This window comes from Acinonyx jubatus, chromosome X, assembly GCF_027475565.1.
Source record: "Acinonyx jubatus isolate Ajub_Pintada_27869175 chromosome X, VMU_Ajub_asm_v1.0, whole genome shotgun sequence".
NCBI lineage: Eukaryota > Metazoa > Chordata > Mammalia > Carnivora > Felidae > Acinonyx > Acinonyx jubatus.
Genome location: NC_069389.1, coordinates 51,460,757 through 51,486,811, shown reverse-complemented (window position 1 = coordinate 51,486,811; position 26,055 = coordinate 51,460,757). Strand labels below are relative to the sequence as shown.

The 26,055-nt window shown below is 42.0% G+C and overlaps 1 protein-coding gene across 1 annotated transcript in view; it reads right to left on the bottom strand.

Moving 5' to 3' along the window:
- MSN (moesin) overlaps positions 1-7,485 on the bottom strand; it is a 65,451-nt gene extending 57,966 nt beyond the window's left edge. Inside the window, exon 1 of the mRNA XM_027053705.2 lies at positions 7,217-7,485. Coding sequence (XP_026909506.1) covers positions 7,217-7,228 — 12 coding nt within the window. The 5' untranslated portion in view covers positions 7,229-7,485. The remainder of the gene's footprint in view (positions 1-7,216) is intronic.
- Between the last annotated feature and the right edge of the window lie 18,570 nt (positions 7,486-26,055).

The window sequence follows — 26,055 nt, the reverse complement described above, 5'->3', positions numbered from 1 at the left end:
AATGGTGAGAATGTAACTGCCTGCCTTCTTTCTTACCATTTTACCTAGCACAGGGCTGGGCATATAGTAGTTCAGTTCCATAAGTAGTTATAATAACTGACATTTGCATCTAACTTATTAGATGCTAGGCACAGTTCTAAGCACTTTACACAAATTGGCCCATTCAGTCCTCAAACAACCCTGTGAGATAGGTACTATTATTGTCTTCACTTTACAGTTGAAGAAAATGAGACACAGAAGTTAAGTAACTTGCCCAAGGGTATACAAATAATTGGTCACAGAGCTAGGATTTGAGCCCAAGCAGTCTGGTTCCAGAGTCTGTGCTTTTCCCCACTGCTCTATGTTAGCTTTCTATGAAGGCCTTAAAAGTCTTTTGGTTTGGTTTTGTTTTGTTTCGGTTATCCACCTGCCCCAGGTTTGGCCTGCAACAATTAGAAATGAGTAGTGAGGGTTGAGGCCAAGAGACTATTCTGAATTCAAATGGTTGTGACAACAACAAATACTTCCACCAAAATACTAATGAAAATACCATAACGTTCCCCTATCTCAAGGAATGGGTCAAGCTTGAGGACTGAGTCAGATACAGAAAGAGAAGAACTCAAAATTTATTATTTTTTTTAAATTTAGTACACTGTAGTTTTTTTATATTAAATATAATTTATTGTTAAACTGGTTTCCATATAACACCCGGTGCTCATCCCAACAGGTGCCTTTCAATGCCCATCACCCACTTTCCCCTCTCCCCCACCCCCATCAACCCTCAGTTTGTTCTCAGTATTTAAGAGTCTCTTATGGCTTGTCTCCCTCCCTCTCTGTAACTATTTTCCCCCTTCCCCTCCCCCATGGCCTTCTGTTAAGATTCTCAGGATCCTCATATGAGTGAAAACATATGGTATCTTTCTCTGCCTGACTTATTTCACTTAGCATGATACCCTCCAGTTCCATCCATGTTGCTGCAAATGGCCAGATTTCATTCTTTCTCATTGCCAAGTAGTATTCCATTGTGTATATAAACCACATCTTCTTTATCCCTTCGTCAGTTGATGGACATTTAGTCTCTTTCCATAATTTGACTATGTTGAAAGTGCTACTATAAACATTGGAGTACAAGTGCTCCTGTGCATCAGCACTCTTGTATCCCTTGGGTAAATTCCTAGCAGTGCTACTGCTAGGTCATAAATCTAAAAAGGCAAAGTGAAAGCAGGGATTTGGGTGAAGGGGGGCAGGAAGAGAGAAACGTCATTCTGGGACCCCAGAAGAACTGAGTCACCCACTGACTGAAATCTGCTAGAGCAGAAGCTATTTAGGGGAACTCCACTGCAGCCATCTTGTTAATGTAATCACCACAGAGCCAATTCTCTGGAAGTCTGTGTCCCTTGGTGAAAAGAGTCATTCTTCCAAGATAGGCAAATCCAGTGAGAGACCACTAACTTGGTAATCAAGAAAGCCAAGTTCTCCATTCAATACTATTACCAACTTTATGTGATCCTGAGCAAGCTGGATAACTCCTCTAGTTATGAGTACAGAAAAGAATTCTGGTCCATAAAAACTCTTAGTACAGTTGAGGCCCAATCTCAAGCAGGAAAATGTGACTAGTTTCCTTTCTTTACCTCCCTTCAACACACATGCATCTGTTTTCTACAACCCTTTGCAGACAAAGCAAAAAACATTTACCTTCCTGGGAAGTGCTACAGAGTCCCAAAGGCACTGTCAGAGCCTTAATCATCTCCATATAAAGTAACCTCTGAGGTCAGTTCTACACATTCAGAAGGACTTGCTCTTCCCATGACCATAATAACACTATGGTCAAGTCACCCCAGCACAGAGGGAGAAAACACTGAGTACCCTGCACCAAGTGCCATTTAGAAGGCAGACAAAAATTCCTCCTCTACACTGGGGCTAGGCAATTTTGGTTTAGTCCCAGCCTTATTATCAGTTCACTCATATCACTTCCCTTTTCTGGACTTTGCTATCCTCATCCAAAACATAAAGGTAGAACTAAAAAGTTTAAGATGAGGTCATTTGCTCTGTGGTTTAAAACACTCCTGTGAGAAACCCAGACAATCCATAACAATCAGCTGAAGTGAAGGTTAAGGATGAGGAAGCTCTGGGTCATCCTAAATAAAGATGCATTTGAAATGCTGTACCCCACAACAGCTAGCCCTCAGCTCACTGGTGGTAGTTATCTTGAGAGGTTAGTTTATGCCCACCAGTTCCTCAAAGTTTACCAATATCTAACTACCACACTCATAAGGTTAAAAGTACATTTGAAACATAACCTAAAAGCTTCCTGGAATTTCAGCAGAACTACAGGGAGTATATGCTACTGGCAGCCAGTGAGAAGGAATTTCAGTGTTTGCCTGAGGCTCTTCAGTCAACTCATAGCCTTCACAATATAGTGTCATTTGGTTTCTTGTTCCTCCATAAGGAAAGACATAGTCCTTTTCCCTCCATAGACTTAAGAAGAAGCAGCCAAGAACACTCATACCAGTGTTCTTGTCAGAGCTACTAATGAAACAAACCAACTCCCAAGCTAAAAATTCTCCATTCTGAACTCAGTACCCAGGAAAACACAGGCCCCCAGAGGTGTAAGGGGACAAAAAAGTACATTTTAGCAAGTGCTGCTGAACTTTTTACATCCAGAAAATTCTAGCACACTGCCTGGTACATAGAAGGCACTCAAATTTTGAGGGAAAAAATGTCTTAAGGAAAAAAAAAACATAAATGGGAGGCTTGAAGCTGTATCATCAAGGCTCTCAAGGACATTAAGATCCCTAGAGTGTATTTGTTACTAATTCAGTACCCTCATGACAAATTGGAGAGACTGAAGAGACTGAATAAAGGACTTGCCTAACTATTCACTTCATTTGGATCACTTAATTAAGGACAGGGAAGATGTTTTTTTTACATGAAAAGAGAAGAAAAATTCTCCGGTTAGTGTTACTTGCCACTTTCCAAACCAATGGAGTCCTGAGCTACCCTTCAAGTGACTGCTCCTATGACACAAATCAGAACATGTAATTGAAAAGTTTTTCAGCTCTATCAAGCATGAAATGGGAAGGATGAACAGCAAAGCCAGCCAATCATGATAAGACCACCTCTCTACTTGACCACTAAACTGTCGCAAAGGAGACCATCTTTGTACTCTGTTTTTGTTTTTTGTTTTTTGTTTTTTGTTTTTTTCTTTTGGGGCAGAAGAGTGGGTATGGTAGCAGCAAGAAAAGATTGTGAATTAGGAAAGATGTACATTATAAATTCAATTCTATCTCTAAAAAATCAGAAACACACTGTTCCCAACCTGTAATAATGCCAATTTCCAGCAACTTCTAGCCATAAAGGCCCAACCCTGGTCATGTTGGTAACCAGATATTCTCCCCTCTGGGGATCTTGACTCTGAAAATTCAAGTAAGGGGGACTCCCAAGAAGACACAAAGGAACCTAGACAGACAATTGCCAAGCAACACTATTAGAACAGAGTTCAGAATAAATGTAAGGGTCATCTTATCTCATCCATAGAATTGGATGTGGAGCTAGAGAGATAGACCAGATGACCTCTAAATATCCCTTCAACATCCAGTAAAGCATTCTCTTGAGAGCAGAAAGAGAGAAAAGTAAAAATAACACCCTTAAAACAAGCTACTGTTATGGGAAGCTAGAGAATAATGGAGAGTTAGCAGACTAGTGGTCAATACCACCTCTGTCAACCCACTCACAGAACAACCTTCCCCGCTCCAAGCCTAAGTATAGATTATTTGTTGCCTTCAAGGATCCTCTTGCCTAACCAGTCCCTCTCTGTCCAGAAAGCTATTCAAGGAGAAGCCTAAAGGAAATCCCCAAGATAGTTCCTGCTCTATCATCTACACTTTCACAAATGGTAGAGTAAACTGGGGAAATAAAGAAGTGGAGAGATGCAGGATCCAAAGAATCACCTTCTCTCATGTATAACTTCCATTCCTGATCCCTTTCCTTTCCCTAAAGTCTGTATGCAGGGCTGGTTCAATGGTTGAAAAACTGATATTCTGCCTCCTATTCATGAAGTACCATTTTAGTGCCACTCCAGTGGCTCAAGCAATGCTAGGAATGGCAGAAGAATAAATAGTCCACACAGTCCCTGTTAAAGTTTAGCTGAATGCAGATCCAGAAGCCTTCAAATACTTCAAGAAGCTGGACTCTATATCTGCTCACATGGATGGTCACATTAATGACCACTTGATCACCTTTCCCCTGACCTATTGAGCTAGGGCTAAAAATTCAGCAAAATAAAAAGGTTTTACCAAGACTGATTCAAGACCTAGATTCAAGTCCTGGCTTTACTACTGACATGCTACATCATTCTAGGTCAGCCTCTCCCTATCTGTGGGTCTCAGTTTTCCCATATATACAATGAGAAGGGTTAGACTTGATAGTTGTGAAGAGCCTTTTCAACTCTAACAAACCAAAAACTCAAGAACACCTTGAAAATTAAAAACAATCTCTTTTTAGGGAGTCCTAAAGACTTTGTGACCAAAAAAAAAAAAAATTAAAGAGGGCAGGGAAGGAGAAAGACTTTGTTTTTACAACTGTCTTATCAGCAGAAAGTGTAGATAGCAAGTTAATAAGCTTCTTCATTCTGGCTGCTAAAGCAGACTTAGGAAACTGGCAACTAGAAGCATAATCCAAGAATTGGAAGAAAGAGGATACAGAGGAGCATGTTTTAATATATTTAATGGAAGTTGGGCTAAGGGAGACAATTGGCTGTAAAAGTGAAACCCAGCCTTGACAGACTGCAGACATGGTTCATATGAATGAACAGATTTGATTTTTCCATTACCCTTCCCTATCTGTCATACTCCAGAAATAGCCTAATAGCCTAACTAGTAAAGAAGGAGCAGAAAACAGAGAATTTTCTCCCTTCACTAAAGTTACTAGCTGGCATGCAGTGAACTAGTGTAAGCCCCCTGGATGCCTCAGAATTGTGATGAGGAATGAGAAAAATAACAAGAGGCACCTTGTGAAACCCTCAACTCTCACCAGGAGAACACACAAATTCCAGTGTTACTTTGCCTAAATTATCCACTTTCTTTTATCTGAGGACCAGGAAGTCCTAAGAACAGAGGGCAGTTTGCTTTGGGCAGGAGAGGGGATTCAATTTCAAGAACCCAATTACTGAGTCAGAACAGAGGGTCAATGGGATAAGCATCAAAAACCTTGGACCCCAATCTTGGTTTTGTCACCATGTGCCCTTAGGTAGGTTCCTTTCTGTTAGCCTAATATCCTCATTAGTTAAAAAAAGAAATATTTGGGTGGGGAGGGGGAGAAAGTTGTACTAGACAGTCTCAGAGGTCCCTTTCAGGTCAAGATTCTATGGTCTTAATAAGCATGATATAGTTATTTCTCCTAAATTTGACCATTACTTGAACAGAACAACATGGAAAATTCTCCAAAGTTTTCAGGCTATCAAAATTCAGCCCTCTTCTTCCAATCTGATTCAAGTTTCTGTCAATCTGCATAAAAATACCTTCAGTATTCAGGTAACTTCAGTACCCTAGCCTGGACCTCAAACAGCTCATTCTCGTCTCTCTCCATGCCCAGGAAAAGGATCACCACGCTCTTCTTTGCCATTTCTGACTGAGATGGGATGGTTAAGGCAACTCTGAGGCAATTTCTAGGCCCATCGAGTTACATTTAAAGGTGAGCTACCTTAGAACTGACCATGAAATATGCCACTAGTGAAGAGAGGTCATAGGGTAAAGTCTGTTCCCAGAGATCCACCCATCTATTTAGGTAAAAACACCCACAGAGAGCTAAACTCAAGAAGAGGCTCCTGAAAGGATCTTTATAATCTTCTGTGTTGGCAGAGACAGTGGGCTTTTTTTCCATCTTTTTTCTTTTCAAAACCATTCTCTCTCACTTTATGTGTGTTGGGGAAGGGGAGCCAAGTGTGGGAAAACCCCGTGTCATAAAACCACCACAGCAATTTAAAGGAGAGAAGGTAAAAGGACATACTTGTTGAAAACTTGGTGGTTTTGATGGACAGGGTTCTGGAAAGGCAAGAATGACTTGACAGAAAGGCTGGAATACAGCAACGTGGCAACCAAATTCAGCATACACCCGAAGAACCAGGCACCCCACTCCTCTCCTCCAGGGACCCTTGGCCCTTCTCAAGGCTACTAGTCACTATCTCAGCTCTACAAGGCTCAGGTAGTCCTCTAGGGAGAGGGGTCTGTAAGCACAACAAGCTGCTTGCCAGTGTGGTCACCAGGCCTTCCCGAACAAGAAAAGGGCCCTAGTAGCTTTTTGGCATGACTTGCACAAAAGCAAGCAGGACTCATTATTCAGGCACACCCCTCCCCTACCCCTCCCTTCTGGGCATCCGGCCTCCCTAGGCCCCACTCCCAGGATGCTTCTGCTCTTCTCATAACAGCCAGCGGGGTGGAGACCAAATCCTAGAAGCTACCACCATTTTAGAAAGGTGCAGCCCCACAAGGGAGAATCCACACCTCACAGAAAAGTCTGGAGGGGATAGGGGGAGATAGAGACCCATTAAGCAATGGGAAGGGCAAGGATCTGTCGGTGGAGAGGAGGAAGAAACCAGTCTTCTACCCTAGAAGTAAAGCAGACCTCTCCTCAGACTGGTGCCCAGTTAAGTATTAGTGATCCTGGGTAAAAGCAAACAGCTTCTGATGTGTCCCTGCACAACTCTCTCCTCCACCAACTCTTTCTTCCCCTATTAGTGAGAAACAGCTGGAGCTGCCAGGGGAAGCTATGAGAAAGGTGAGTGGGGGTGGGGGATCAGCCCATTGCAGCTTCCTACCCCCTCCTTCCTTCTCAGTTCCCCTGGCCCCTCCTGGACCATGGCAGCTTTGCACCTCAGAAAGGCACCAATTCATGAACTGGAGAAAGTGTTCCTTTCCCCTGCCCCCATAGCACATCAGGGGTAAGAAGAGACCTCGGGCTCCCAAGGAACCCTACTTACTGCCTCATCCCACACGGAGGAAACTGTAATCTGAGAAAGAGGCAGGTCCCACCTAGTCCACACTTCTAGCCCAGCACCCACTCACACCCGAGGACGCACCAGACCAGAGGACTCCATTCTCGCCCCTCCCTAACCCAGGTCTTGGCGGAGGGCTCGGCGTTCTGAGTGGGCGGTTTGCTGGCCAAGCTCCTAGCCACCAGCAAGGGGCTACCAGAGTCAGCTAGAGCCCCCAAGGCAGCAGCGTACATCCTCAGGACTCACCGTCTTAGGCATGGTGGCTGCAAAAGTGGCAGAGTTGATGGAAGTTCGGCTAGGAGCTGTCGGGCAGCGCTGAGCACACAGTACACACAGCACGGGCTCGGGACTGGGGTTTCGGATTGGGTCCCTCGCTAGCGTCAGGGCAACTGCTCGGCTTCCTGCTAACGGGCCACGACTTCAGAAACCCCACCCAGGAAAGAGCCGCCCCTGTCGCGTCGCCCGCTTCTTTCTGTGGCCGGGCTTCCGTGCGGCTCCCCGCCCTCGCGCCCGCCTTCTTGCCGGACGCTGGCCCCGCCCAGCCCAGCCCAACCCAGCCTGGTCACAGCAGCCACGTGGGGCTCAGGCTGGGCCTGGGAGCTCCAACGGGGATTCCTACCCCTGACCCAGCCCCACTCTTTCTCCCGTCCCTTTCACAGCCCCTACCTCTTTGAATCCAGGCCATCTGGCCCCACCCCAAAGCAGAGACTGGCCCTGGGCTGAATCTTGGCAGAGGCTTAGAGCCCTTGACAGTAAGTGTCCACTAATGGGGAGCTTACTACCTACCAAAACTGTCTGTGCCCTCTCAAGACAGCTCTGATTCTCAGAAAGTCCTTGTGTGTAGCCGAACTCCTTTTCTCCTGTGGATCTCAGCTTTGCTCCCTGTGGCCACACAAATCATCTACTGTCCTTAATAATTCCTTAGAGGTCTAAAGATTACATGCCACCCCCCCCCCCAAACTTCTCTTCTCTTGGCTACACTACCTCAGCTCCTCCTACACTTCATTCATTCTCTTCTGTAGGTTTCTATATCCCTTTTCCCATCATATTTCCTCCCCATTCTTGCTCAATCCTCATTTTCAACAGAATTGGGCTTCTTTTCTATATCTGCCCTCTACTCATTTTCCTTCCTTCAAATCCCAGCCTTCATCTTCTTCAAATCAATGCCTTGATGCTTCATCCTCTCCCCCAACATATTCATGATTTCTGTGTTTACTTTCTAATAAGGCTATCATTGCCCAAGTTGGATGCACCCCCAGTCCACTCCTTTGAGATGTGTCTGTCTGCCAGCACTCATTCTACTTCATAAGGCCCCAGAATCCCAGGACAACAGAGTTCAAGACTACAGCTGTTATCTGGATAAGTTTGAGTTTTACTTTGAAAGTGACTGATCATAATTATTTTTTCTCCTATCCACAAGCAACCATGTGAAAGTATAGTCTGAGTATCCTTTACAAAGTAAGGCATCACATACCTCAAGGATGATGAGCCAACTTGGAGCAGTGGAATGGATATTTGAGAGGGGTAGTCAGGACACTTGGCCTCTAGTTGTAGCTTTGCCACTAATTCACTCTGTGACCACTATATGGCCTTGTGTAACTCCCTTCCCCATCTGAGCGTGAGTTTTCTCTTCTGGAGCAAGAAATGACTGCGTTCTGGGCTTCCAAGTTCCTTTCCCACTCTGACATTATAAAAGGATGAGAAAAGAAGTAGATTCCCTAGGACAATAGATGAATCTAGCAGGGTTGTATAAAGACTGGCTTTGCATTTTCATTCAGGAATCAGCAGTCTTATTCCCTGCTCCTCTGCTTTCCCAACTCACCAATGTTAATGAATCAGTGTGCCTCAGTTTCTCTCACTGCTGTCAAGATTCATTGATGTGTGCTAGGATACACAAAGTTCCCTGCCCAACTCATCATCAGGGAAGTGCAAATCAAAACTGCAAGGAGATATCACCTCACACCTGTCAGAAATTGGCTAAAATGAAAAGCACAAGAAACAACAAGTGTTGGTGAAGATGTGGAGAAAAAGGAAACTTCTTGCACTGGGGGTGGGAATGCAAACGTGCAGCTACTCTTGAAAACAGTATGAAGGTTCCTCAAAAAGTTAAAAATACAACTACCCTATGATCCAGTAATTGCACTACTGTATGTTTACCAAAAAAAAAAAAAACAAAAAAAAACAAAAAAAACCCACTAATTCGAAGGGATACATGCACCCTTATATTTATAGCAGCATTATTTACAATAGCCAAATTATGGAAGCAGCCCATGTCCATCAATAGATGAATGGTTAAAAAGGATGTGATATATATATATACACAATGGAACATTATTTATTCATAAAAGGGAATTAAATCTTGCCATTTGCAATGACATGGATGGAGCTAGAAAGTATAATGCTAAGTGAAATAAGTCAGTCAGAGAAAGTCAAATGCCATATAATCTCATGCATATGTGGAATTTAAGAAACAAACAAATGATCATATGTGAAAAAAAGAGTCATACCATGAAACAGACTCATAACTATAGAGAACACACTGATAGTTACCAGACAGAAGGGGGATGGAGGAGATGGGTTAAACAAGTGATGGGGATTAAGGAGTGCACTTGTGAGAAGCACTGGGTGATGTATGGAATTGTTGAATCACTATATTGTATACCTGAAAGTAATATAACACTGTGCATTAACTATACTGGAATTTAAAATAAAATTTAAAAAATAAAAGTATTTTAGATGTATTAAAGAATTGAAAAAAAAGTTATCTACCAAAACTATTTCCTTGAGCTGAGCAGTTGACCCTTCAAGGAAGAGCAGCACTTCCCAGAAAGCCTTAGTAGCAGGGATAGCAATAATGGCCAATCACATTCCTTGACATTACCATGCCTCTTTTCCCCCAGAAGTTCAAGGAACTCACTGATTCACCCATTTATGTTCTCTTAAAGCCCACTAGGGCCTTGAACTAGGCTAAGTGCCAAAAGGAGGGGAAGTTGATTGGAGACTTCAACTTTCATTATCCATTCTGGAGAGTGGAAACTCCCTGTGTGTCATTCCCCATGTCCCATGTCAACACTCCCTGTAATACACAAGAGAAATCTGGTTGGGGAATGTCAAGCAGCTGAACACACTATTAAAAGAGAAAAGGGGCACAAGAGTCTAAATGGAAAAAGGGAGGTCAGAGGGTGGGGAAACTAAGGAGGAGAAGGATGGGAAAGGGAGGAAAGCATAGATGATCAGAAACTGTTTAGTTCAGCCCCCATGCATGTTGAGGAAACTGAGGATCAAAAAAAGGAAAGAACTTACCCAAGATTGGGCAACAAGCATAGAGGACAGATTCAGGGATAATAGGGAGGACAAAGAGCTCAGTTAAGCTGTTGTGATAATACAAGCAAGAAATTTTGAAAGCTAGAACAAGGGAAGTAGTCCCAACCACACCCCTCCACCTTCACCAGACAGAAGCTGGGTATGGCGATTATGGTCAAGCATCTGGACATACTTGATGGTTACATTCAAAACCCTATGTCTAGAAGGGACCCATCTCAGCTATCCCCCCATCTCCAAAGCAAAGTAGAGGCAGCTGAGGTGCTCTCTTGTTCTTCAAGATGGTCAGAGAAACACACCTTTGTTTCTTACCTCTTTGTAAAACACTTTTTACCTATATGGTCAGAACTTCTGATCTCCCCCACCCCATTCCCTGTAATGATCCCATGTGAATTGAGAGTTAGTTCAATCTTCCTGGGATCAGAGTAATCTCCACACTTAGGTTTAGATATGATGAGATATATGCCACTGTTTGCAGAGAGAAGACATGTGAATAAGGGCTAACATATTGGTTACCCTGGGTGAGGAAAGTAAAAGGTATAAAGACACTTGAATTTTCAGAAAAGCTGAATTCAGAAGGTTCAATGAGGAATAGGGAAGTATTTTTCAAACAGTAAAGGTAGGTAAGGGCTAGTATGAACAGAAGGTGGCACAGAAAATTTCTGGAGCTGGAGTCCAAGGAAACTGGGAGCATCTGAATCAAGGGATAAAAGATGCAAAGGGAAAAATTTGAGGCTTAGGGCCAGAAAGTGGTCCAGGTGGAAAGGCTCAGCATTCCTGAGAGGCCAAGACCATTCTGGAGCAGCGGCAAGTCTGGATACTAAAGTCAAGGAAACTGAAAGCAGGAATTGTGTAATGCATATTTGTGTGAAAGCCTATGCCAAGCTAAAGAGAAAAATGAGATTGGACTTTTAATCACCTCCTACCTAAGACTTAAACTCACTTCAATAAAGAAGCCTACACTCTATGGTATTTCTCCTTTAGAGGACACAATAGTGCAGGAGAGACAATACCAGAGAGGAACTGGGTAGGGCAGAGTCCTGAATCCAGCGATATTTTGAATAAAGAAGCAACCCCCCTCCCATTTATTGGATAGTTGAAAGATCCCCATCACTTAGAACATTCTGAAGGCTGCTTTTCATTTTCATCACTGTTGGAAAGTCCTCCTTTACATCTAAATTAGATCTTTTCTGCTTCTCTCAGCACAATTGCTCTTGGCTGATGGTTAGGAAAGAATTAACTAAGCCTCTGAAGCTGATCTTCTCCCCTATTCATAGAAGAGAAATATGACAGAGACAACAGCAAACATTAGCTTGAGGCCACAAACTCTGAAGCCTTCTCTCTCTCTCTCTTCCTTCTGCTGGGTCAGTAGCCCAAGCACTAGGCTAGCTGTACCCTTTAAACAAATACAGAATAAGCAAAAGAATATACTCCTGTCTCCCCAAAGAAAATAGGTCCTTCTGGTACAATATGGTTGAGAATACAAACTTCCACAGTCGAGAAATACTGCTTTTAATCATCCTTAATCTTCTACCCACTTGTTGGAAGCAAAAGCTAGGATTTGGATGAAAGGGGACACAATAACATTAATGAGGCCCCTAGGTGAAAGGGGACATGATAACATTAATGAGGTACCTATCAAGTGCTGAGCAGTGGGGAGGACACTTCAATATCTAGTAAGGAACTTTAGAAGTACAAATGAAGAGTTTGAAGCTTTGAGAAGTGAAGCAACTTATCCAAAAGTCACAGTTTGTTGATCATGGGACAAGGATCTGGGCACATGTTTTGTGAGTCCAAAGTCCACATTCTTCCCACAACCTTTCCACAAGCTGACCTGTGACCAGGCAAACTTGAGGAGGGAGATGTATTTTAAGATTCATCTCACCCCTGCACTTCAGTGGACAGACTAGACAGCTTGAGATAGCAGGTGGGCAATAATAAACAGTGATGATACAGCATCTTGCCAAGATCAAGTGCCTGGGAATATTTATTATTAACCATATCAAAGGACCACAGCAAGTTTTTCTCTGGCCTTCCCCCCAAAAGCCTGGAAACTTTTTAAGAGCTGCTCCCAGCCAGCTAATATCAGTTCAGTTTGAGCCAGTGTCCTCTTGGAATACGAAATTAGCCCTGCAGAAAGGGTCTCCCAGTAGAGTCACTAGCTCCCAGTCCTACCCCCAGTGACCAGAGACCATATGTGGTCAAATAGCCTGTTGAACATATGGCAACCTCCATGAACGACCCACAGTTCACAAACTAAATACCCCTAGAAGGAAACTATTTGTCCACTCCATCCATGCCTTCAGCAGTGACCAGGTGCCTGGTTCTATATGAGGCTCTACAAGGGATGTTGATCCTCTTCCTCCCCAGGAGCTCTCCTTCCTTTTGGCTCTGTGTCTGTTGGTGGTTCTGCTGTTTGCACTGTCCTTTATGTGCACACTATCATCATCTTTAACTCCCCTCTGCCCAGCTCCTACCATCCAGCCACCAGACCCTGATTTTTGTCTGTCTTTCATGGCTTCTCTCCCTGTCATCTTCACATTCAGTGCCCTAGGTTAACCTTCAGTGGCTCCCTGGTCTCCCTGCCCTCAAGATGCCCCACCTACGCTATCTTCCACATGGCCATCTAGGATCTGTGGATCACAGGCATCATGGTGATCTTCAGAAGTGAAGCCATCACCTGTGCATAGAGTCGTCAGGTGACCTCCTGTGCCCAACATGCACACTTAACCTTTGTAGCCTTCTCTTTCTCCCACAGCTCCGCAGCACAGCCCTTCCCCTGGAGCCAGGCTATTCCCACTACATGTACACAGTACAGCATGCTCACTCTTATCTCTGTACAAGTCCCTCCTTTGATCTCTCCTGCCCTCCTTGTGTTCTCTGCTTATCCCCAGCTCCTGCAGTGCCCAAGGTCTGCAGTGCTCATGTATCCCCCCACCACACACACATCTTGCTTTGTCTTGTCAACTGCTGCCTTTTTTTTTCTTTTCCTCCATTCCAGGCTGGCTTTAGTTGTTCCTGAAAAGTGATAAAATTTTGTGATCCATGCAGAAGGAGCTCAGCACATTTCCAGGCATATCTTTGGAGCTCAGGACAAATTGCTCAGCTAAGCCATTGGAAGAGAGGGATCTACCATTCTCATGTCCAGCACTGTTGGCCTATCAAGTTGTATTATGTCCAGATTTGGAAGGTCCCAAGTTTCCACTTACACAGTCTCAAATTTTCCTGTTAGGAGACAAAACTAATGGAACACAGTCTCCTATTCCTACCTCATTACTCCTTCCCCCACTTACAACACACTCTCTTTTCCTTTTGTGTGTGTGTGTGTGCCAGCTCTGCTACTAGTCTACCTTAGGGAAACACTCTACTGTGCATGAGGAGGAATTAACAAGAACTGTGATACTATGATAATTAAAGGAAACAACCTTAATATCTCTCACTAGGGGGCTAATGATATATATATATATATATATATATATATATATATATATATATATAGTGGTATATTCATTTAACAGGATGCTGTTCAGCATTTTAAAACCATAAACTAGCATGAAAAGAACTACTATGACTATACTGTCAGGTTAAATAACAATATGAATAATATGATACTATTCATGAATTAAAATATCCATGTGTTTACACATACGTTTGTAAGTCCCCAGAAAAGGAGAAATATGCATAGAGAACTCATATCAGTTGTTATCTCCAGAAAGAGAACTGAGATTAGAGAAGAAAGAGACAATTCTTTAAGAATGTATATATTTCTATATTATTTAATTTTTAGTGAGCCTGAATTACTTTTTTAATCATATAAAATGGTTTAAAAAAAGAGAAACATGACTAGAAGGAGGAAGAAAAGGGGAAGAAGAGAACAAAAAAGAATGAAAAGAAGAATCTAGGAGAGAATGTAAGTAATAGAATTAGAATCCAAAGGTTTATGATGAGAACAAATAATGGTAAAGCTTAAAAGTAGAACAAATGTAAGATTTGTGGTAGAGTCCAAATAGTCAACCTCAGGAGGAAAAGATGAGGAAATGTGACTTAGCAGAAGCATGGCTAAAAAGACCTCTGAAGCAATGTATGGAATTGTTGAATCACTATATTACACACCTGAAACTAATATAACACTGTATATAAAATAAAATAAAATAAAATAAAATAAAATAAAATAAAATAAAATATTGGAAAAAAAGACCTCTGAGGTTTTACTTGATAATGAACTTCATAAATGTTAGCAGTGAGCTGTGGTTTCCAGGAGAGTTAATTCAAACCTAAAAGACTAAGGTCCAGAAGGAAAGAGAGTTCTGCCTTTTTCTTCCCTGGTCAGATCCCATTTGAAGAAGTGTATACTGCTGTGGTCCTCCCACTCTAAGGGGAGACACATACATTGGGATATATCCATAAGAGAGTGAGCTAGCTCTCAAGGGCCTGGGACCCAGGATTCATGAAAAACAGTTGGAGGACCTGAGGTTGTTTGACTCTGAAAAGATTCAGGGGGATGTTGTCTATGTATTTGGACTTCAAAGTGGTCACCCTAAGAAAAGGGAATAGATGATGTCTATATGGCCCCAAAGAGAAGAGCTGGGAAAAAGATATAAAGAGATTCAAGGAAGAACGTTCTTATCATATCTGTCTAAAACTGAAGACTGTCACTGAATAAGTACTGAAGTCATAATAGGAGATAAGTGAGCAAAGGTTGGAAGAGCTCACATTCTGGGAGGTTGAAGAAGAGATTCTTATACTCTGAGAGTCTATAAAAACAATATGTTAAAAACCTTCAAGTCAAAACAGAGTCTCTTTCTTTTTTTTGTTATTTCCCATTTTTCTTGTGTTTTCTTTTTCTTACCCATTTGAAAAAATGGAAAAGATGGTGGCGTAACAGAGTCACTTTCAAATCATTATCTCATTTACTCCTAAGAACATCTTAGGTAGAAAGTTAGGTATTAATCTTTATTTGACAGATAAGGTAACTGAGGTTCAAAAACGTGATGTCACTTGGTCATGATCACACTACAAGTAAGAACCTGAAATTAAACCATCTGACTTTATTAATTATCCAGCCACTCATTTTATTCATTCAGAAAATGTGTATGTATATTCTTACTATGCACAATGCACTCTACTAAGCTCTAGGGATATAGACATGAAAAGACAGAAGTCCCTACTCTCACAGAGCTCCCTGCCTGGTGGAAGAGACAGGCAAGAAACATTATGGAAATATTGTGTTCTTTTTACCATTCCTCACATCCTAAATGTTGAGATATGGGGATCAAAGTCTTCATTTCAGCAAAGCCAATTGAAACCATTTCCAATGCTCTGAAAAAGTGTAGGTAAATGGACAAGGAACAGAGGAAGAATGGCTCAAGGGTTTGGGCAGACTCCTCCCCCCATTACTGAAGGCCTCCTTAATAATACTTCCCAATACCCTCTGCTGATGGCTAGAATTGTAGACGGTTTATTCATATGCATATATGTATATGCAGCAAGATATCTGCATGATTTTTTTTTGTATGTGCATAAGAGAGGGAAAGAAAGTGCCACTTGGACAAGACACCATAAAGAACACTGCATTTGGAACCAGGAGACCTATTTTTAGCCTCTGTTATGTCATTTACTGGTTCAAAAAATTTAGGCAAATCAATTGATTAACCCCAACCCCCAGTTTTCTCATGTGTAAAAACTCAGGTAATAATAATTGATACTTCCCAGGATTGTTGTCAAAGGAGATATAAAGTTGAACATGAGCAGCATTTTTGCAAAACATGAAGTGCTTACATATGGTAAATGGATGATCATAGCTATGTGGATAGAAATGTAAATTCCAAGGTCTTTGGGGGTTTAAATGTGCCTCTGTTTGTCCATATGGGTGTTGTCTATAGCTCCCATACTTGTTTATGTGTCCTCTTGAGTGTATGTGTGTTGATGGGCCTAAATTGTATTTTCCAGTTGCTGATATGTAAATTCACCTCAGAAACACATTTTCTCATTCCTTAACCTCCAGTCTCAGATCAAAAAACATTCTAATATATTTTATCTGAGAAACACCGGTTTATTTTTTTCAATATATGAAGTTTATTGTCAAATTGGTTTCCATACAACACCCAGTGCTCATCCCAAAAGGTGCCCTCCTCAATACCCATCACTCACCCTCCCCTCCCTCCCACCCCCCATCAACCCTCAGTTTGTGAGAAACACAGGTTTCAAACTATTTTTTAGAGCCCTTCTTCATCTTCCTATCCCCCCAAAGGCACTTTGCTTATGATCAACTCAGCCATGTGTATACATGCAGATGAGAGGTCATATCCAGATGTGTCTCAGTGAGGAAAATGCAGGGCCCTCCACCAAGTTTGACATGCCCCTCAGAACCAGCCACATCATGTGTCCCTGGACCTCCTCAGTGGCTCCAGAGGATGTGTTGCTGGCAGGTGTAATGCCTCAGGGGAAGAGGAAGAACTGTTCTCTACTTCCTCTCACACACATATCCCTACCTAACCCCCTCAGCCTCCTCTTCTCCAAAGCTTTGGGATTAGAGGCTGAGAGGTCTGGCTGTACTTTACTCAGATCAACAAAACCTCAAATGTGATGCCAGATTACTGGGCTCAAAGATATCCAGCCAATTTTTCTGTGTCAGAATTTTTAGGAGAAGAAAGAGAGCCTGGAGAGAGCACTCTGTGTTTAACTCATAGAAACACTGAATCTTAGAGCTAGCCTCATCTTTCATCATTGCCTAACCCCACCTCTTCCATATCCTTGTGAAATGATGAAAACAGAAATCAGAATCCTAGAATATCACACCTTTAGCTAGGCTACATGCCCCATTTTATAAAGAACACTAAGTCCAAGAGGAGCCAATGAACTTGTTCAGGGAAAACCTAGCTCTCATGATTCCCATGCGAATGTTCTTCTGCTGGGTCTCCAGATTCAAGAGCAGTAAGGATGAATCCAGTTAGTTAAAAAACAAAAGTTCCTATACTTCTGTTGCTGTGGAGACATCTCCTAAAAACAGAAGCTGAATAATTCTAAGGGAGGAAAATAAAAATAGAGACTGTTAAGTGTCTCTGCTGAGAGCAAACCTGGACAGAGTATCTACAATGACTCAGGGCAGGATCTGAGACCCAGGAAAAATACTTCTAGCAACTGATCCGAAAACTGGGGAGGTCTTGTTCCCCTTGCAAAATGAGTTACAGATCTCCAACAAAATCTCCTAAAATCAAAGGTTGTGGCTTTTATTCTCTTCTCATCTCCCAGAAACTTGCACAGCTCCAGGCTTTCCTGATTGATAATGTTTGTCATAGAAATGAAATAATCCTGGCTTCTTTAGCAAAGGGACCTCTGTCTGGATCCACCCACTGACTGGCTATGTCCCAGAGCTGTAAGTGTACCAGTTCTCTGGTGCTCCACACTCTGGTTGTTTCCATTTTCTATGAAGCTGGATCAGCACGGTATACCCTAGAGATCATAGGGTTGCCTGATGGTCTAGGGGGGTTGCTTCTCATCCCTAAAGGCTCTGGTATCATAGATTATATGGAAAATGGAGATGGAAGTAATGAAATCACTTTACCTCATCATATTTACCCATTTATCATCTCATTTACCTCTTGAAGGTATTCTGATCCTACCTGAGTTCTCCCACTCCCTAGGCAAGGCTGGACTAGGGATACTTCCACTTCTTGTTCAGTATCATACTTTTCCCACTTTAGGGCATCTGCAGATACTGTTCCTTCTGACTGGTACACTTTTTTGGGGACACTCTTCCTCTGGCTATTTGCATGACTGGCTCTTTCTCTTCATTTAGATCTCAGCTTAAATATAACTCCTTTCTTTAACTATTCTTTCTAAAATAGAATGCCCTCTACCCCCCTTCAAGAAAAGAAAAACACTTCATTCTCAATCCCAGATGTTTGTCTCCTTCACAGCAGTTACTATCGTTTGCAATAATGTATTTTATCTATGTGTTTACTTAATATCTACCTTCCTACAGTAGGCAGAATAACAGAATAATGGTCCCAACAAAGATGTCCACATCCTAATCCCAGGACCTGGAGATGTGTTATATTATATAATAAAGAGGAATTAAGATTGCAGATGGAATTAAGGTTACTAATTAGCTGACCTTGATATGGAGAGATTATTCACAACCAAGAAACTGGAAAAGACAAGGAAATGGATTCTCCTCTAGTCTACAGAAGCAATGCAGCCTTGCTAACCCGTTTTAGGCATCTGACCTCAAGAACTGTAAGAGAATAAATTAGTGTTGCTTTAAGCTACTAAGTTCATAGTGATTTATTACAATAGTCATAGAAAACTATTACACTCCCCATTAGACTATAATGACAGATATTCTTTTTCATACTTTCGTATATACAGATGATGATTTTCAACCAAGAACATTTTCTAGAGCACCTTCTCTGTGCCATGTACAAGGGTGGAAGCTTGCTCATATGTTATTTGCAGTGGTGGTGGTGGTATGTTTGGCACGTGTTATATCTTATTGTATCATTTACTCCTTGCCATGGCAAGGTAGATTACTAGCCCTACCATAGTAGGGCTTTTCATAAAAAGGCTCAAAGAAGGTATGAGCCCTCCTGAAGGCCACAAATCCAGTGAGTATAAAAGCTAGATTAGAATCCAGTTCTCCAGACACTAAATCCAATAATAATTTTATATTTTTAACTACAACCTACTGCCACCACTCCATTAAACACAACCTCTCATATACTGAACCTATCTTATCTCTTCCCTTAGACCACATTCTGAGCATTCCAACCTTCTCCTTGCGGAAGTAATACACCCTGCATTTTAGCAACTACTTTTTCTCCATTTTCTCCTGGTGAAAGATATCACTGAGTAGAAATATCACAGGGTTTGGCCTCCCAGCCTAGATTTGGTGCTCACTTGATGACAGTGATATTTGGCACTCTCTCCTCATCCACAGCCAAGACCCACCTTTCACTTACAACTGCATTTCTCTTTTTAAGTGCAGCTGAATTTCTCTAGTCAGGCTGATGTCTTCATTGTTCAGATCAGTTCCCCACCACACACCCACACAAACACTCAACAACAGTCAATATTTATTGAGTGCTTATTATGTGTCAAGCCCTTTGCTAAGGACTTGATATGCATTATTATCTCATTTAATCCTCACAACCTCAAATCATAGGTATTATTATCAGCATGTTATAGATGAGGATGCTGAAGCTGAGAGAGATTAAGTAACTTGCTCAAGGCCATTGGCACCTGAAGATGACAGGATATCAGCCCAGATGCTCTATGCAGGACCCACACTTTTAGCTACTATACTCATTCTACACACACACACACACACACACACACACACGCACACACCCTGCACAGTCACACCTTAAAGACTTTCCTGTAGCTCCTCCTTCCTCCTGGAAAGTGGGAATGGAGGGGAGGGGTAAGGAAAGTGTTGCATCAAATAGAAGGAACAGAATCTACAAAGTCAAGGAAGCAAAAGAGATCACAGAAATTTAGAAATCTACAAGTTGGATCTGGATGAGGCTGTAGCATTAGATCATATGACAAACAGGTTCCACCTCACAGATGCCTCCAATTCAACATTTCCAAAAACCCTTCCTATCTTCCCTATCAAACCTGTTCTCCTTCAGAAACCCAAGAGTCATCCTTAACACCTCCTTCTTCCTTACCCCATGCCAGTTAAGTCTACTGCCAAGTCCTATCAAAGGGCCTCCTAACTAGTTTTCAAATCTGTCCACTTCTTTCCATCTCCACTGTTGCTACTTTGGTCCCAGCCAAGTTGAATGGATAGCTGTAGCAGGTTCCTAACTTATCTCCTCACATCCTTTCTGGCTTTCCCCTAATCTATTCTCCACAAATCAGTCAGAGTAATCTTTTCAATATTAAAATCTTATCATGTCACTCTCCACCTTTTAAAAGCTCTTTGTGGTCTGGTTCCTGCCTACTTCTTTAACCTCTCAATCAATTCTCCCTCTTGTTGCACCAAGAAGCATAAAATGCCTAGGAATAAATCTAACCAAAGATGTAAAATATCTGTATGCTGAAAACTATAGAAAGCTTATGAAAGAAATTGAAGAAGATATAAAGAAATGGAAAGACATTCCCTGCTCATGGATTGGAACAATAAATATTGTCAAAATGTCAATATTACCCAAAGCTATCTACACATTCAATGCAATCCCAATCAAAATTGCACCAGCATTCTTCTCAAAACTAGAACAAGCAATCCTAAAATTCATATGGAACCACAAAAGGCCTCAAATAGCCAAAGTAATTTTGAAGAAGAAGACCAAAGCAGGAGGCATCACAATCCCAGACTTTAGCCTCTACTACAAAGCTGTAATCATCAAGACAGCATGGGATTGGCACAAAAACAGACACATAGACCAATGGAATAGAATAGAAGCCCCAGAACTAGACCCACAAAGGTATGGCCAACTCATCTTTGACAAAGCAGGAAAGAACATTCAATGGAAAAAAGACAGTCTCTTTAACAAATGGTGCTGGGAGAACTGGACAGCAACATGCAGAAGGTTGAAACTAGACCACTTTCTGACACCATTCACAAAAATAAACTCAAAATGGATAAAGGACCTGAATGTGAGACAGGAAACCATCCAAACCCTAGAGGAGAAAGCAGGAAAAGACCTCTCTGACCTCAGCCGCAGCAATCTCTTACTCGACACATCCCCAAAGGCAAGGGAATTAAAAGCAAAAGTGAATTACTGGGACCTTATGAAGATCAAAAGCTTCTGCACAGCAAAGGAAACCACCAACAAAACTAAAAGGCAACCAACGGAATGGGAAAAGATATTTGCAAATGACATATCGGACAAAGGGCTAGTATCCAAAATCTATAAAGAGCTTGAAACACCCAGAGTCTAAGAGACCCCCAAAAATGAACCACCAGAGTCCAGAGTCAAAGCTAAGCAGCAAGGGTCATTTATTGCAGGTTCGAACCTGGACCTCTGCGCCCCCGTTGCCGGTAACGCCAAGAGGCCCTGAGAGAGGTTTTTTACACCCCTTTTATAGACAGGTACAAACAAGTCATGGGGAAATCAGGAATTTTCCACAGTTACAGAGCTGCGATTGGTTGGTGTTTAAAGTTGGACACTTAACAGTATTCGATTGGTTCCTGCCTTTAGGTCAGACCACAACCGGGGGTACGGGTATCACAATGATTGATCAGGAATACACGGATGTGCCAAGCAACAATGATTGATCAGGAGTATACGGATGTGCCAAGTAACAATGGTTGATCAAGAATATATGGATGTGCCAGGCAATAATGATTGATCAGGAATACATGGGCGCGCCAAGCAATTGTACAGAAGCGGAACAAGCTGGTTGAGCTTGGTTAGGTTTCAGTTTCCCATAACTTAAGCTTTTAAGTTTCAATTTTCTCAGGCCTCTCAAGCTCACCAAACTCCACACCTGAAAAACAAATAACCCAGTGAAGAAATGGGCAGAAAACATGAATTGACACTTCTCTAAAGAAGACATCCAGATGGCCAACAGGCACATGAAAAGATGCTCAACGTCGCTCCTCATCAGGGAAATACAAATCAAAACCACACTCAGATATCACCTCACGCCAGTCAGAGTGGCCAAAATGAACAAATCAGGAGACTATAGATGCTGGAGAGGATGTGGAGAAATGGGAACCCTCTTGCACTGTTGGTGGGAATGCAAATTGGTGCAGCCACTCCGGAAAACAGTGTGGAGGTTCCTCAAAAAATTAAACATAGACCTACCCTATGACCCAGCAATAGCACTGCTAGGAATTTGCCCAAGGGATACAGGAGTACTGATGCATAGGGTCACTTGTACCCCAGTGTTTATAGCAGCACTCTCAACAATAGCCAAATTATGGAAAGAGCCTAAATGTCCATCAACTGATGAATGGATAAAGAAATTGTGGTTTATATACACAATGGAGTACTACGTGGCAATGAGAAAGAATGAAATATGGCCTTTTGTAGCAACATGGATGGAACTGGAAAGTGTGATGCTAAGTGAAATAAGCCATACAGAGAAAGGCAGATACCATATGTTTCCACTCTTGTGTGGATCCTGAGAAACTTAACAGAAACCCATGGGGGAGGGGAAGGAAAAAAAAAGAGGTTAGAGTGGAAGAGAGCCAAAGCATAAGAGACTCTTAAAAACTGAGAACAAACTGAGGGTTGATGGGGGTGGGAGGGAGGGGAGGGTGGGTAATGGGTATTGAGAGGGCACCTTTTGGGATGAGCACTGGGTGTTGTATGGAAACCAATTTGACAATAAACTTCATATATTGAAAAAAAAATTCTCCCTGTTGCTATTTGGCTCCCAGCCACACTGGCCTTCTTTCTGTTTCTAAAATTTATCATCCTTCCTCTAATCCATCCCCTACAAAAATGCTATTTATTCTGCAGGGGCCACATGCTTCTCCACTCTCACAACTTACCTAGTGAGCACCAACCCAACCCTTTCTTTAGATAAAATATTATTTCTTGTGGAACTTTCTAAAACTTAGTAAGGGTCCCTGCCATATGTCTTCAGAGAACTAGCCAGTCTTCCTCCAGATAACTTAACCACAGTTTTTAAGTATACATTTATTTGAGTGTTGAGTAATATCTGCCTCCCCCAAGAAATGTATAAATTCTGTGAGAATAGGAACAGTGTCTATTTTTTAATCACTATTGAATACCAGTGCCTAGCACAGTGTTTGGCACATGGTATAGTTGGTACTTGGTAAGTATAAATAAATGAGAGGTGGTAAGGTTGCGAAGGGCCTTGAACCTCATGATAAGGGTTTTTAATGCTATTCTCAGGATGAGAAACTGCTAATATTTTCAAAACACATGAGTGACAATAAAGTTTTGCTTTTAGAAAGGATAACATTGCTTTCTAAAGTAATGTTAGAAAGCAATACTAACTTTGCTTATGAAAGTAATACTATGTTAGAAAGCAATACTAACTTTGTCTTCCTTCCAAGACAGGAAGACAGATAAGAGGGGATGAGATAGAGTGTGGGGTATAGAACTCAGTTTGGAAGCCACTGTAATAATTTAGACAAAAATTATGAGGATCTGAGCTATTTTATCTCCTGTAGGCCAACCGTCTCTCAATTTATCCATCTCTGCACTCATTACACAAATGATCTGAGGCAACTTACCTCAGAAAAGCAACACAATTATAAAAATAAATAACAATTTGGGGCACCTGGGTGGCTCAGTCGGTTGAACGTCCAACTTTGGCTCAGGTCATGATCTCACGGACTGTAAGTTTGAGCCCTGCCGTTGGGCTCTGTGCTGACAGCTCAGAGCCCGAAGCCTGCTTCGGATTCTGTGTCTCCCTCTCTCTCTGCCCTTCCCCGCTCATGCTCTGTCTCTCTCTGTCAAAAATAAATAAACATTAAAATAATAATAGTAAAAATAAATAACAATTTTAAATAAAAATGAAAAATGTAAGAATCAGGAAGTCAAAATTGAGGAACCCTATTGATGAAGGTAAAAGAGAAGAAGAAATTAGTAAGATATGGAAGATATGGAAGCCACTAGAGCTCACACAGTTGAGCTATGAATTTATCCCTGAGCTTTCTGGAATCCACGAGGAAAGGGAGATGTGATCAGCCACATACTTTTTCTTATAGAAAAAGAAAGGCATTCAAATTATGGAAAGAGCCTAAATGTCCATCAACTGATTAATGGATAAAGAAATTGTGGTTTATATACACAATGGAATACTACGTGGCAATGAGAAAGAATGAAATATGGCCTTTTGTAGCAACGTGGATGGAACTGGAGAGTGTGATGCTAAGTGAAATAAGCCAGACAGAGAAAGACAGATACCATATGGTTTCACTCTTATGTGGATCCTAAGAAACTTAACAGAAACCCATGGGGGAAGGGAAGGAAAAAAAAAAAAGAGGTTAGAGTGGGAGAGAGCCCAAACATAAGAGACTCTTAAAAACTGAGAACAAACTGAGGGTTGATGGGGGGTGGGAGGGAGGGGAGGGTGGGTGATGGGTATTGAGGAGGGCACCTTTTGGGATGAGCACTGGGTGTTGTATGGAAACCAATTTGACAATAAATTTCATATATATAAAAAAAAAGAAAAAAGAAAAAGAAAGGCATTATTCTTCAGTTCTGACTAGGGAGGTAGTATTAAGAATGGAAAGAAGAGGATAAATTAGAGAGAGATTAAAGAGGTAGAACTGGTAGGACTAGGTAATTAGAAACCCTAGAAGAGAACCAGTTTGTGGGGTAAGGAAAAGATGATAAAGTTTTTGGGTATGGTGAGCTTGAGGTATCCATGAACATCCAGGTGAAGAGGCCCAACAGTAGTTGAGTTGTCTTATCTCAACATTTCCTCCCCCATTCCCTACCCTCCCTTGCTCCACCATTCGTTTCCTCTCTGTTGGAACCACACCTAATCATCCTTGGGTAGGTCTCAGCTCTGTTCCTTTGAGCCTATTGTTCTCTCAGTTTTATAATCCTTCTCTCCCTGGCCAACTCCTACTCGCCCTTGCTAACCCAAGGCAAAAGTCATTTTCACTGGGAAGCTGCCCCACGACCCACAGAAACTCCCTTCCTGCTTCTGTGCTCCCATTATGCTTTGGACACCAAACTTGCCCACTGTCCTCTAATTACAATTGTCTGTAATTGTACATTAGACTTCCCTGTTAGACTGTCATTCCCCATTAGACTGTCAACTAAATGAACATGCTTTAGGGAAACTCCAAATAGAAGAAAAAAAGAGAACCTCATGCTATGGTGACCTGAGAGTAGGAGGGATCATTACATAAAGCCCAGAAGACAGATGGGGAAAATTCCCCCAGTGCAGATGAGACTAGGACCAGAGAAGAGATCCATGGGGACACATTGCCAGGGAGCAGTATCTGCCAAGGGTAGAGGGGCCAGGTGCTCTGGGCCCTTGCCCCCAGAGCATACTCTGGGAGAGACAACCTGAAAGGTCAGCCAGCCTGGGCTCAGACTCTTCCTGGCTCTGTCCACATAGGGGAGGATGGGGCTAAACCTTCACACAGGAGCTGGGTTCCTCCCAGCCCAGTATCGCAGAAATGAGTCAGTCATGGCTTAGTTTCAGCTCCATTACTGGTAGCTTGGGCCAGGAAAGTGTTAGTGCTGTTCTGAGATTCAGGATAACTAACTTTTGCATTATTTTTGTTAATCCTTCTCTATTTGCCCTGGAGTTAAAACTGGGTTCAAGAGAGTTAAATATCTGACTCAAAAAAAAAAAAAAAACTTTCAGTGGTGTTCTTACACCTACAAGCTAAAGCCCAAACTCCTTAGTAAGACATATATGACTAACCTAATCTGTCCACTTAACCATCATCCTGCCCTCCAGTTATAAAAAACTGAGACTGAACTGAAAAGCCATATTTTCTGACTCCTTTCGGCTATTGGGCATGCTGTTCCCATTATCTAAAATACCTTTCCCCTTCTGCTTCCTCCTTCCCCCACTGCCCCTGTTTACCCGAAAAATTAGTAATTTTCTTTTAGTCTCAGTTCACCTTATCTGAGATGTCCTCCATGACTATAGCCACTTCTCCAGACTGGATTTTGTTCCCCTATCCTAAGCTCCCACAGCTCCTTGAGCTTCTTTTTCTCTTTGAACTCAGACAGTGTTTGTAGGAGAAATTAAATATGATGCCTTCCAAAAGGACATATGGGCTTATGGGAGTCAAGAATATTGTTTGACAATGTTTTGTGACTCTGGAATGAAGGAGCTGGGCACCAAGGTGTGCTGAGTTTGAGTTT